The sequence below is a fragment of the Tachypleus tridentatus genome, chromosome 6, assembly GCF_004210375.1.
Source record: "Tachypleus tridentatus isolate NWPU-2018 chromosome 6, ASM421037v1, whole genome shotgun sequence".
In the NCBI taxonomy this organism is placed as follows: Eukaryota; Metazoa; Arthropoda; class Merostomata; order Xiphosura; family Limulidae; genus Tachypleus; species Tachypleus tridentatus.
Genome location: NC_134830.1, coordinates 121,295,211 through 121,309,184, shown reverse-complemented (window position 1 = coordinate 121,309,184; position 13,974 = coordinate 121,295,211). Strand labels below are relative to the sequence as shown.

The following is a 13,974-nucleotide window of genomic DNA, read 5'->3' as shown; positions in this document are numbered from 1 at the left end:
TATAAGTTCTGAAGCTTACCATTCACCACTGAAGTGTAACTTTAACATATTTTTTTTTATATTCCACATTAATTAATCAGACACAAATTCTATAATAGAAAATTATCACATTCAGTATTTACTGTTTACTTTGTATTAAAATTAAGAAACTTTTACTTCAGTCACAATCTCCAGCATAAAAGATTCACCACAGAAATTATGTACAACTACTCATCATAAAATCTGCATCAGTTTTTAAGAGTTTTTATACCTGAAATTTTGGTACATTGTCACTAATTTGTCTATTAACTTTCTTATAAAATGACCAGTTTTTATACCTGAAAATTTGGTACATCGTCATTGTTTTATAACAAAATGTAACCTCAAAACTTTAACATGTCATGCTACAAAAGTGAATCTTTAAAACATAATATCAGATTTAATTATTTATAGAAAAACAATGACATTTTACAAAGCACAATTATTACTGACAGGCAAAAAATATTAACATACAGACATTCTAAAAGTGTAAGTATATGTCACAATACAGGCCTTATTCTCTCTCTCTTTATACATGTATATATATTGTTTTGCTTTTTGCATGAATATGCAAGGATTTGATCAACTAGGACTATTAAGAATTTAAAAAGCAATTCACCTCTTCTGTATGATTTGGTAGACAATATGCCTTCAGAAGGGCATGACCGGCTCTGCTTCGAACTTGATAAAAATATCGATGCAAAATACAAGCATTCAAGTATGTTGCTTCTTTTACAAGACGAAAGAAGCGGACATAGTTGTTGCTGTTTATGGCTGAAAAAACCTTAATGGCAAACTTCACTTGTGGAGAGTCTCTTATTTCAGGACGAAACTGTTGAACTTGTCTATGAAAAAACAAAACTTAACATCATAAGAAACTGTACAATACAACACTTAACATAAAACTTATCATCATGAGAAACAGTACAATACAAAAAAGTTAACATAAAACTTATCATAAAATACTGTACAATGCAACAGTTAACATAAAACTTATTATCATAAAATACTGTACAATACAACACAGTTAACACAAAACTGTATCATGAGAAACTGTACAATATATGTCATAAGTGAACATGAAATAGTTACTTTTTCTCTAATAAAATGAAAAAAAATGAAAGATCCTAACAAATATAGGATGAGGAAAATGTTTTGAACAACTTGTTTATTCTCACTGAGCCAACATCACAAAATGTACTTGTTAAGTGCATGGAGTTTAGCTCGCCTGTTTATTTGCACTTAAGCAAAAAGCTACACAACTGGCTATATTTTGATCTCACTACTACTAATCATACTGATCTGAGAAGAAATAAAGTGTCAATAAATGAGATTAAATGTGATTTTTATTCCAGAAAATTGCTTAATCTTTAGTTTATGAGGATTTAAATTTTCCATTAGTGTTATACTAATCTACTGTTACTTAGATATTTCACCATTTTCTTATATGATAGTTGCACTATAAATAATATAACAGTGGTATTGTGAAGAACTTTTGTCTAAACACTTAAACCTTACCTCAAAACATCTCCTTCTCTTAAACTTAGAAGGATATCATAAGCTCTGAACTCGGCCTCATTGGGGCATGTTATATTGTTGATACTGAGATCATGGTAGAAGTGCTTGTTTGTCTGCAGGCACTTGATGAGGTTTTCATTATTGATCTTAGGGTCAAACACAGACATGTCTTCTTCACATAAGGTGGCAGCACAGTGAATATGAAACCTGGCACATTTTTCAACAAGAGCAACAGAAGTAAGATCACACAAGTGCTGCTGAGTAACATCCTAACAATAAAAAAAAACAGAAATGTACAAGTTTGACATTTTTGTGATCATTGTACATACAGAGTGGAAGATATGTAAAGGGTAATGTATTCAAAGTCACTGACAGACACACACACCGTAGCACACCATCTGACTATCAGAGGACTGGCCAGTAGTGTCAATTGCTACACTTCCAGTCTGAAGGAATCTTTCCATTATCCTGATCACCACTGACTCAAGTGACTTATTTCTCTTTCAGGCTCTTATTAACTAAATCAGTAGTAGTTGCAGTAATGTTATGTCCATTTTTTACCCTACTGGAAAATTAGCTCTGTATGTTCTGCAAGCATAAGCTAAGACAATCTTATAATGTGTCTTTTTGCTCTAAATACCAGAGTAGGGAAGGTAGCCTATTTATACCTGAACAGTACTCTGGTGGTCAAATGGTGCATCACAAAATGTCTCTTTCACAGACTATTTTCATTTGCATGTTATCCTTCATGCAACCTCAGATAAAGATGAGTCAAGAGTTGTGCTATTTATGTAACATGCACATACACACATTATAAACAACACTTCCTGACAACTGCATGACTACATAAATACACAGCCAAGTAATGCAAGTGATATTGTAACTGTATTGTTTGTTGCTGCTTATAACAATATATTTCACTAGATTATTTTCAGTAGAAGGATATGATACATATCTGAAGATAAAAGTATACAATTAAATTTCAAGATATTACTTTTGATTTTCAGTCTGTAATGGTATCAAACCTGACTTATTCTGATGGTCCAAAAGTGCCACACTACTCAAGAACACAATTAGATGCCACAGCATTAAAAGATGAACCAAACATTCTTTAGTTTTACGACAATCATTAAAACACAGAAAAAAAGTAAAAGAGTCATACATGCATACACACACACACACACACTTCTAACTATAACTGATACAATCTTTTTTCTTTTACCGAGGATAAAATATTAGAATGAAAAACAAAGTTACAAAAAAGTGGCTTATTTCACAATTATTAACCTTAAACCACCACACTGTTCTACAGTAACGACAAGAAAACGGTTCTTAAAATGTACTATTTCATACAACTATGGCCTCAACTATTTTTTTTCTTTTGTCCAGTTAAACTTATTTCCTATAAGGGCACATATCAATATCATTTGTTTTTGGAGAATAACTGATACCAGTATTTGAAAAATAATGCTGGGCATTTCCAATACCTTGGAGCTCTATGACTTAAGGAAAGATGGGACGGCTAGTAGAGATAGCTCACTCTTAGCTCTGGAGGAAATTAAAAAGAAACTAAACCTTTATTTCCAATCAAATCAAGGAGTAATACGTTTATGTGTGAAGGTAGAACCTTTATTTTTTTAACGTGTTGCTAAAGGTGTGCCAGTTAGAGTGTTTAGATATCTATACTACGTGTCACAAGTGAGTACTAGCTTTCCTATCATATAGATAAGTTCAGAAATATAGCAGATACAGCGTGGGACATCATACTCCAATTTTGAATGACAGGTCACCAGCTGAATATTTCATTGTTGCTTCTATGATAATCAATAATACTATGTATTCAGTGCATCATGTTTTTGTTCACCAACTTTATCAATATAGGAATTTTTATTAAATTTGCTTCTGTGCTGTTTGTGACATAAGAACACTTGATCAAGATGAGTATTTAGTTTAGAAATTAATCTTTCAGTTTGTGAATAAAAAAATACAGGTCTGCAGTCTATAGCAAATCATATTACTAGAACAACTTCAGACCTGGCAACCAATAGTGATCATATTACCTACATAATCTTACATATGAAATTAGGATGGGGTGAGCCTAGCTTAGAGCATAAAATATCTATAAATGATTATACATTTTCATGCAATGTCACAAATTTTTGTCCGTATCCAGTGTTCCTATTGTATTCAAGGTTATTCTGGAAAATATTTTCCAATCTTTCTGAAGAATTGTATGTAATAATCCAGAAAAATGTGTTAGTTATCATTGTTTATAAAATGTTTTAAATATTTCTTAAATTTTGTATATGAACTTATATGGAATGTTCTAGAAGTTTCTAAACACTGCACAATATGTAGACAGAGGGAGATTCCTCTTGCATTGTGCACTGTGTGAAAATTTCTAAGTTAAGCCTATTGTATATATAAAAGCAGATAAGTGAGCAGCTGATCATAAGTTGGAACTGCTGGTGCATTTAGTATTATAGTGGCAACAAGTCTAATACAAACTTGTATCAGAAATGTTTGGTGGGAAGTCTACTGAAGTAATTCATTAAATAATACAATAACAAACATTTACAGCAGACAGGTTCTGACTTTGATAATTACATTTCAACAAATAGTGTCAAATCATCACTGGGTAACAGTTGCATTCAACTGCCTTTTGTTAACGTAGATCTTACCTAATAAGATTCGACATCATGGGTGTAAACATTATTAAATTCAAAAGTTACCTACTGTAAGAGTTCTAATTTGAACTTGTTTTATATTTAGAGGTGGTATTCTTATCACCAAGTAAAAGAATCTCAGTGATAAGTGGCATCTACGTTAGTGAATGTTTTGTGTGTGTGTGTGTTCCTAACCTGTTACAAGGAACATGTTAAAGTGGCCTATTACATTCATATTTAGGAAAGTTAACTGTTTTGTTTGTGAATTTCATGCAAAGCCACACAAGGGCTATCTGTGCTAGTGACTCTGAACCCATGACCATCAGGTTGCAAGTCTAGTGCCCTAACCACCTGGCCATGTTGAGGTTTTTTTTTTTTTCACTACCAGTAGGGTGTACTTACTGAATAATTTGCTATTTGAAATAAAGAGAAGACCCCCAGCAGTTCTTGGCAATACTCTGCAGTATTTTTATTTAAGAGTTTTTGTGAGAAATTTATGTGTTCAGTCTGTAACCTTCAAAGTCAAGAACCTAAAGTCAATTAAGGGCACAAATAATACATTAATGTCTTTCAAAATCTTATAGTCTACTTCAACTTTACTGGTAAATCTATATTTAAAGTATATGTATAAGATATGCTCTCTAATACGTAATGTAAGCTCAGAAAATATTAGAGATAAAATTTAATTAATTATGATACTGCTGTCTTCATATGAGCTGAAAACTAACTACATACATTTCTCTTACTTTAAATGAACCATTACTCATAAAAAACTACAATTAGTTAACATAACTATTTTATTCTTGGTGATAAGAAACTATCATCAAATTATTCAGCTTTTAAACCACTAATGTCTTGCACACAGCTAATAAACTTAACTGTTACTTATCTATTACCAAAGTATTCAACAAACTAACCTTTCTAATGGCTCTCGTCCGATTCCAGATAAAGTCATACCACTCTCCAGGAGACGTGGTCTTGTCATTTAACCTGTCCATAATGTTGCACAACAGATAATCCATCGTCATGTTCAGAATTTTTGGTGGTCTGAGCTCATGTGAAAGAGGTTCCTCTTGATCAGCTGAAGATCTGCTGTATTCCTTCACCATAGCTCGCTGATCCATGCTGCCACTCTCTCCAGGCTTCAAACAATTACCATGGTTAGTACATTATTGAAAGGATGATAATCCATCCTTTCACTTTTGTAAACAGTTTTACACTGGTACTGATACAGTTAAGAAGTCTTACAAAATAAAGCTCCATGATAACGCTACACCTTGAGCATGCATTAGCTGAGATTTTAACATTTTTCACTATGTTTCAAACACAAAAACAATTCTTAACTCGAATTATATGCAGATAAAATATTTAAAATTATAATTCATAATCTTCAGCATAATATATCAGATGAGATGTGAATCGTATTGTTGTGACATAATGAAACACTGGAGAAGGTTGAAGTGAACCTATAGTTTCATAATGCCACTTAAATCTTTAATCTTATTGTCAAATAGCTGAAATACATTGCTACACATTCTAATTCTACTGTATTTTGAAACTAATTTGGTGCAGAAGTAGAATTTTCAACCCGAATAACACATTATGCAAATTTGATTAAATGATCACAAAAGAAAACCCTACCGTTCAGGTATAGCCTTTCCAAATATTGGGCAAGTGACAGATTGTCAGCTAATAGCACCTGTTGCCAAAAGGACTTTATCAGGTTCTTGTAAATACATAGTAGGAAGGACTATGAACTTTTTACTCCATACTTATTTAATGGTATTATTTGTCAAACCTTTGACCCTCTTATTTGCCAATCAATGTGCTAAACACAGGATTACAAACTCCATTCAAACAATGAAGTTCATCACTTAGGCCTCATACTGAAACCACAGTTTAGGGAAAGTAAAATCATTACTAACACTTGCCTTTCTTAAAAGGATATTTATAATAAATACTATTTCATTTTTGATAAAATAATTGTAATTATTATTTCTAAGTAGAAACATTCTGTAGAAATATTTGGCATGTATGCAAGCATGTTTGAGGGTCTAGGTAACTTACATTTGCTTGCAAGTATCTGAAAAAACACCTTAATCATTTCAACCAACATCTTACTGACAGTTAGCCAGTCAAGATACAGCATATCACATTAGTCCCAAACTTCTAGTTAAAATAAGATGCTATTACATTAAGTTTAAAACTGTTATTTTTCTATGTTAAATTTTAAAGTTTCAGCCCTTACTTTGCACTGTGATTTGACTTCAAATACAGACAATCTCATTTTGCTTGCTCGGTTGAATCGTTCCTTTTCAGGGCACATGTCCGGGCAAGTTCCAACAATAGCCTGGGCTGTAGCAATGTCGGACTGCTTCTGATGTTCTGCAAGTTTAAACAGTTTCTCACAATAGTCTTTCTTAGTTTACATTTCTGGTAGTAAACAGGAATGTACTGACAAAACAAACTGGATGAAAGTAAATACAAAACTTAGAAGACAGAATTACAAAGAAAAAACTTCTAGCACTGAATGACATTGATTAAGAGAGTGGAAAAATATATTATATGATATGTTTGTGCTTTAAACTGGGCTGGTGGGTGAAGATTACTACTAGTTTTATGAAGCAAATTAACTATTGACTTGCATTTTGATATCAAGGTCTATAGTCTACGTCATATTAAGTAATGTTATGTTTTTTTTTTCCACGTTACAGCACTCTGTGCTATGATACAAAAGATTGGGTTAAATTACCGATTTTTCAATAGGAAAACTGAATCCCCTGGTAGTGAGGTTACAAACTACTTTTTTTTTAATCTTGTTATTACAGACATGGTGACCAAAACTCTTGAGCCCACAGGTGTGTAAATAGCTTAGAAAATAAATTTAAATTCCCAACATCTTGATAGGCCCTGTAATAATTCAGGGGTTATCTTTTTTTAAATGTGGTATAATGAATAACAGCCAGATCACATGATTATGAAGTACCTGATGCATCCTTGTTGTACCAAGTTCTGTGATGTCACATCCTATCAGGGCTGTTACTCTCAAATTATAATGGGCTATAATAACTAAAAATTACTCATTGCAATGTTACCTTGTAGCTTAAAATTATAACAGTGTTATAAATTGTTTTCAGCATCCAAACTTATGTAGCAATTATAAAAATTCATGAATGAAAGTAAAGAATAACATGTTTATAATACTTCACCCACACTACAGCTACTGTATCTAGTACTGACAAGGCCTTTCAACCAAGACTAGGTCTTATCATGCTGAGTGGGATACGACAGCTATATTGGTGGTCATGATACAACTTGTATCAGCTGTAACAGTGTGAACTACATTAAATACATAAACTCTAATTATTATCAAATTATCTGTTAGTTACAAATCAGATTTTTTAGGGTAAGAACCAAATAACAATGTTATTTATATATTTTATTTCTAACATAAATTATTTAAAAGTGCTATTATTTTATTTCAATATCATTCAGAACTGTTGAATCAGCAAGTTACTCACCCAAAATTAAGACTGAAGTGTTCATTACATCATTACTGAACAACAACGTACTTTACTGTAAGTTGTACGAAACGGAGATCACAACCACAATCTATCATAACTGTTTGTTATTAAACCCATGTTAAGCATTACTTGACTGCGAGTCTTGGATATATATTTTCTATTTCAGCATCTTTAGATCTAAAGCTTGTTTTGATAACAATAACAGTTATCTAAACTAACAATGTTTGACAAAAATAATTTCAATAAAATCATTGTAATTATCAATGACAAAATAAAACTTAAAAAAGAATAGCTCTAAGAGATCTCTGTTTCCTGAGATAACATTATATGCTAGCCAAACTCATTTCTGTAACAAGTTATCAGGACTGAATTATTCCTTGCAAATAAAAGTTGATGAAACAAATGAAACTTGAATGAAACATGACAATATAACAGCTAGAAAAACAATGCTTATAATGATAAACTCCCATGTATCTCAGAATGGTGGCTGGTATGGGCGTTAACACTTTTACTAATAAAGTGCCCCCCGCTAGTACAGTGTTAAGTCTACAGATTTACAACACTAAAATCAAGGGTTTGATTCCCCTCAATGGGGAAGCCCAATGTGGCGTTGCTATAAGAAAACACACACATACTAATAAAGCAGAGAACAATGCTTCAACCTTCCTAGGTCATCTTCAGATTAAGAGAGAGTTTGCAACCGACCATTCCCAGGCACATCTTAGGGACAAGAGTGTAAACAAGTATGTGATTGTAGGGGGCATTGCAGTTGGATGTTAGGTTATTAATTAGTATAGGTATAAAGGTTTTCCTTTATATTGGTTTAATTTTGGTTTTAGTTGTTGTATAAATAGGGCTTCTTTGATTTTGCATTTGTTTATATTTGTTTCCCAACTTAATATATGGGCATTTTCTATGGTTATTTTTGTGTTTATTTGATTCGAAGTGTTCAAAAACGTGTGAAGGTGTTTTGTGTTATTTGAATCTAGTTTCTATTTTTCTGCTTGTTTCTCCAATATAGAAGTCGTGGAAGTTGTTGCATTGTATTTTATATTATGTTGGTGTTGTGTTTCTCAGTGTAGTTTTTACATAGTACAGACTTTAGTTTTGTACCTGGTTTTTTAATAAATTTGGTGTAACAAAACACAACATTCCAGAAAACAAGTTTGTTTCCAAGTGTTGGTTATTTTTTTCACTGATGTCAGGAACATATGGTATGTAGCAGTGTAGTTTTATGGTTTGTTGTTTCTTGGGATTCATTTTTGTTTGTTTATTGTTGGTCTAGGTGTGTATGTATAATTTTTTAACAGTTTTTGGAGGAAATTTGTTGATGTTGATGAAGTGTTGTTTTATTTTGTTGATTTCATTGTTAATCTTATCAGGTGAACAGTTTTGTGACTATGTTTATTTGGTTTCTCAATATGTTGAGTTTTTGTTTTGTTTCATGTGCTGAGTTCCAGAGAATTTATAATCCATTACGGGTAATTTTTCCACAGATTTCTGTTTTGAATTGTGTATTGGTTCTAGTGATCTTGAGGTTCAGAAATGCTATTTGGTTAGTTTTTCCAAGGTCTATACTTATATTAAGTGACAAAGGATTTGTTTAACTGTGATTTATTAAGATGCAAATAAACAATTAAACACAGTTTTCTAACAGACACAGAAATATAAATAATCAATCACACACTTACTCAGTCTGATCATTTTGTCTCTGGCATCTAAAATGTTGTATTTATCCTGACTAGAAACAGCTGAAGAAGACAAAATTGCTGAAATGTTATCTGAAAATAATAATACACAAAAATACATAATTGTTTTTTGAAAAAAATAACAATATATAACTCAAAGTCATAATAAAAATGAAAACCAGTCATCAGGTTTTAAAATATTTAAAACCCTATTCCCTGCTATGTCTATTGATGTTTTTAAATAATGTTATTTTTAACTTGTAAAATCAGTAATGTCCAACATCTTCCCAAATCATGTTTTACACTCATATCTCTAAAATGTTCCACATGCCATTAAAAATAAATGTACATTTTGACAAACTACAATAAAAGAAAATGTTTCTTAGAATGGCCAGTATTAGTATTAACACTTTTATTGATAAGCAGAGAACAATGTTTCGACCTTCCTAGGTCATCTTCAGGTTAATAAAGATGACCCACGAATGTCAAAACTTTGTTCTCTGCTTATCAATAAAAGTGTTAATATCCGCACTAGCCGTTCTGAGATAAATTTTTATTTCGAGTAAGTTTCTTGTCACGAAGAATAAAAGAAACTGTAAACCACCTATTTCCATCAATAATAATACTAAATGACACCTGAATTTTAAAACATCATACGAAATATTATAATTTTTAAACTAGACATTTTAGGTTTTATTCCTATTTTTATACAAATATTACATTATTTTTCCAGCAGAAAATATTTCAATCAAAGTTTTGTCATTTGTAATTTTTAATATGTTCAGTACTAACATAGAGCTTCTGAGCTAACACTGCCTGCCTCTCGTTCTCTAACGGTATGGGAAGAGCGTTTCACAGCTTTCTGTGCTCGTTGCTGTTTTACTTGAGTATGGGTTTTAGCCTTGGGCCTTTCTAAAAACTTAGGCTCTTGCAAACTTCCTTCCATAGCTTTAAGCTCCTCAGAAACATTGGAATCTCTTGGAGAACCTAAACCAATTAAAACAGCATGTTGATTCACATTAATTTCATTTTAGGCATATTTTTAAAAATGAACTTTTTAATTAAAACTGTTTGTCAGAGTGATTTGTCTGTTAAATGCATGTATTTTAATTTCATCACAAATGTGGAACAAACTGTAACTAAATATTTAATTTGTTGCTAGTTTTCATGGTTATGCCAGTGTTAATAATACAAGGAGTAACCATGTTTAAGAGATTTTGAATGTTTATCTGAGAAAAACATCAGCATTAAAAAAAGTGTTTCTCTGTCAGTCCACTCTGGATCTATTTTCAGAATAAAAGAAGCAATCAGAATAAAAATAATTTACGCTTCAGCAACAATTTATTTATTAATTGTGATGTACAAAACATCTAAATTAAACAGTTGACTGTGTATATATTTAACAGATTATTTAATAAATCATGTCTGTTTGTATGGAAAAAATAATAATAATTCAGTACCTGACACTTACATATGTAAATGTTTCAGTACTCCACATAAACGTATGTAAATATTTCAGTATTTGACAAAAACCTATACAAATGTTCTAGTACTTGACACAAACCTATGTAAATGTTTCAGCACTTGACACAAACCTATGTAAATGTTCCAATACTTGACACAAACCTATGTAAATATTTCAGTACTTGATACTTATCTATGTAAATGACTAATTCCTACAAAACACAACAATGAAAAATCACTTCAAAACATATCCCATAATTCCTCAAATAAATAAAATGTTCTTCAACATTACACTTGTGCGTTTAATACATTTAATTTTAGTGCACATTTTTCTTTAGTCAATATACATTGTTCTAAACCTTTTTTAGATTTACTTATGTTCAAAAGTTAATAATAAGCATTGAAGGTTATGCTAGCACTTTACATTACACCTTAAACAGACACCTACAAGCTACTTTTGATTATTTTTATCCAATATGACGCACATCCTCTGAGAACAGAAGTTTGTAAGAAATGAGATTAAAAGAGCACCTAACAATCATCATCAAACCTAGCCTTGAGATTTGTCATAGAAAGTAAAAACAATTTCAAAACAGTTCAAATAACTAATAGCATTTCATTCAGGCCTGTTGTACCTTATACACTTCATACCATTAAACAAATAGAACTTCATTTTTTATGCTATCATGAGGTTTAACACGTTAATTTTCCAAGTCTTGGGAAGGAATGGAGACCAGAACACAGTCCTCATCAAACCATTAAATAGTTAGTCTATGAACAATGCACCACATAAACATTACTCTGAGAAGCATGATATATTTGACTGCATAATTAAAATATTTTAATAACTTTATTACTTTTAGTCTAAACTCCTGTAAGCTGAGCATATTAATATCTATTTTACACTTATATATGAAAAACATCCTAAGTGAAAACATTTTCTAATATTTAGTTTTAATGTTAAAATGGCTTCCACAGTTGCAGGGAGATATAAACAAATCTGAAGTTTTATTCTCGTTTTCTGCCGATGTTTATTCCTAACTATATATTTACCCGTTAAGTTTAGATTTCAAGTTCTGTAATTGATTATTAACTTTAATGCTGGTGGTCACTTGGAGTTGTGACCATTTGATAATGAAAGCAGAGACAAGAGGGATAGCCACTAAATTCTGTTTAATAAAAATATAGTTGTAACTTTAAATAAACATACAACATTAATGGACAATAAAAACATATTAAAAATGTTCTTTAAAGTTTTAGCTAAATATAAATAGGTTTTATGCAAACTAATGTAAACTTTTGATCAATGCAAGCTACCAACATACGTTTATCTTTTGTTAGAAAAGCTGTTTTAACAAAGAAATATTTCAATACAAGAAAAGGAATACTTACTACTACGTCTCTTTTGTACAGCACTCCAAAATATTTCCAAGGGGGGGTGACCTGATTTCATTAAAGATCCTTTATCTCGAGCAGCTTTAGCTGATTGCTAAATCCATCAAGAAAAGATATAATTTTATTCAAACAATTACAACCAATTAGTACAAGGTAACTATGATTAAGTGTTCAGAAATTTCTGCTTTAACTTAAACATATTAAAACCTTAAACAGTTAATACACTGTTTGTACAAATAAATTTAAGTAAATGACTAGACTTACATGATCATAAAAATAAATCACAGCATAATTCTTTTGTGGACAACAGGTTATTCGGCGAACTTTTCCAAACTTGGAAAAATGTTCGTTTAAAACCTGTTTTTTGTTCACTTCCTCCAAAATACCTTTGCAAATAATAGAAGTAATGTTTTGAATTTCTTCCGGTGAGGCTATACGTCTCTCTTCTTTCATTGGAGTTTTCACTTCTGCTGTTAATAAAAAGAAAGTGTAAAGATACTGATATTTTAATATCAAACTTTCCAGGAGCTTCTATTCTTTGATAGTTTCCATGTTATAATCTCAATGGTAAAAGAACAGAGCAATGCAACACTAATTTCTGTTTACTAACTAGATGTTAATATTGTCATTTATTAAAAATAAATGTGAGGCCCAGTCTATCATTAAACTTACCATTTGTCACTGAGTTATACAAAAAATTCCACCCATAATCAGTGACCCTGGACAAGGGCAAATCTAAATAATAAGGCTAGGTTTCATAGAGTAGTTGAGTATATATTATATGCATGGAGTTTTGAAATATATTTTATTCACACAGTAATCCTGTATTTATGCACAAATTTCAAGAATCTGCAGAACTGATATTAATAATTTTATTATTGTGATTTACTCAGCCAGACAAGATATTTAAATTACTAAAAAATAAATGTACAGTTGAAACTAAGATTCATTTTATCAGCTATCACAAGTTACATCAGTTTTGGGGAATTTCACACCTCATCAGTAATACTGAAATTCTTATGTCAGTAGAGAATAACTGTGAGTAAAAGATATTTTAAAACACATATTGTTATTTACTGCTCAACATAAAATTCCTAACTTACACATTATAAACTTCCAATACCACTTTATTATATCCTAACATCAGTCACGACTGCAAAACACAGACAATGATCTGGGGAAACTAGGCCTTGTGAAAGGTTTATGTATTGCATACAGCTAGAATATTTAAGGCATTCAATGCAAGGTTTACCAAACCATCAACAAGTATGTAAAAATTACTATATACTTGTACATGTCACTATCACATAAACATCACACAGTATCTTACAACAAAAATGTTTCATCTTTCTTATCTTGTCCATATTAATGTTGTGATAACAGTTATCTCTCTCTCAAAGCAGGTACCTCTATTTTAAATGTACACAATTATTATTTTTTCAAAGTTTTACTTTGAAATATACCAGATCAAGACCATAATCAGCTTTAGGTAGTACTCTGTGTAAAGACAGAGGTCAATACTGATATATTAAGACAGATGTGTTTCTGATCAAGACATCAAGTTTAATCCTTGGTTCTGCTTTTACCATCCTATTGACTGCATGTAACTCAATGTTAATGATAAATAAAAGTACAACAGCAACAGACATTTGAAACTTGTGAGAAGGTAACAGATTTTTGACACTTTAGAGATGGTAATAG

The 13,974-nt window shown here is 31.2% G+C and overlaps 1 protein-coding gene across 6 annotated transcripts in view; it reads right to left on the bottom strand.

The window, feature by feature from the left end:
* The window catches only part of LOC143253472 (germinal-center associated nuclear protein-like), a 45,137-nt gene that overhangs the window by 22,936 nt on the left and 8,227 nt on the right, over positions 1–13,974 (bottom strand). For 4 of the 6 annotated variants that reach the window (XR_013029648.1, XM_076507446.1, XM_076507445.1 and 1 more), the window contains exons 3-10: positions 12,538–12,743; positions 12,271–12,367; positions 10,207–10,401; positions 9,418–9,507; positions 6,451–6,587; positions 5,120–5,344; positions 1,537–1,805; positions 638–863 (exon numbers count right to left, since the gene is read on the bottom strand). Coding sequence is in view for 5 of the 6 variants with exons in the window: in XM_076507446.1 (XP_076363561.1) it covers positions 638–863; positions 1,537–1,805; positions 5,120–5,344; positions 6,451–6,587; positions 9,418–9,507; positions 10,207–10,401; positions 12,271–12,367; positions 12,538–12,743 (1,445 nt within the window). In the remaining variant the exon portion in view is untranslated. The remainder of the gene's footprint in view (positions 1–637; positions 864–1,536; positions 1,806–5,119; positions 5,345–6,450; positions 6,588–9,417; positions 9,508–10,206; positions 10,402–12,270; positions 12,368–12,537; positions 12,744–13,974) is intronic. The other 2 variants (XM_076507448.1, XM_076507447.1) reach the window with 1 other exon arrangement.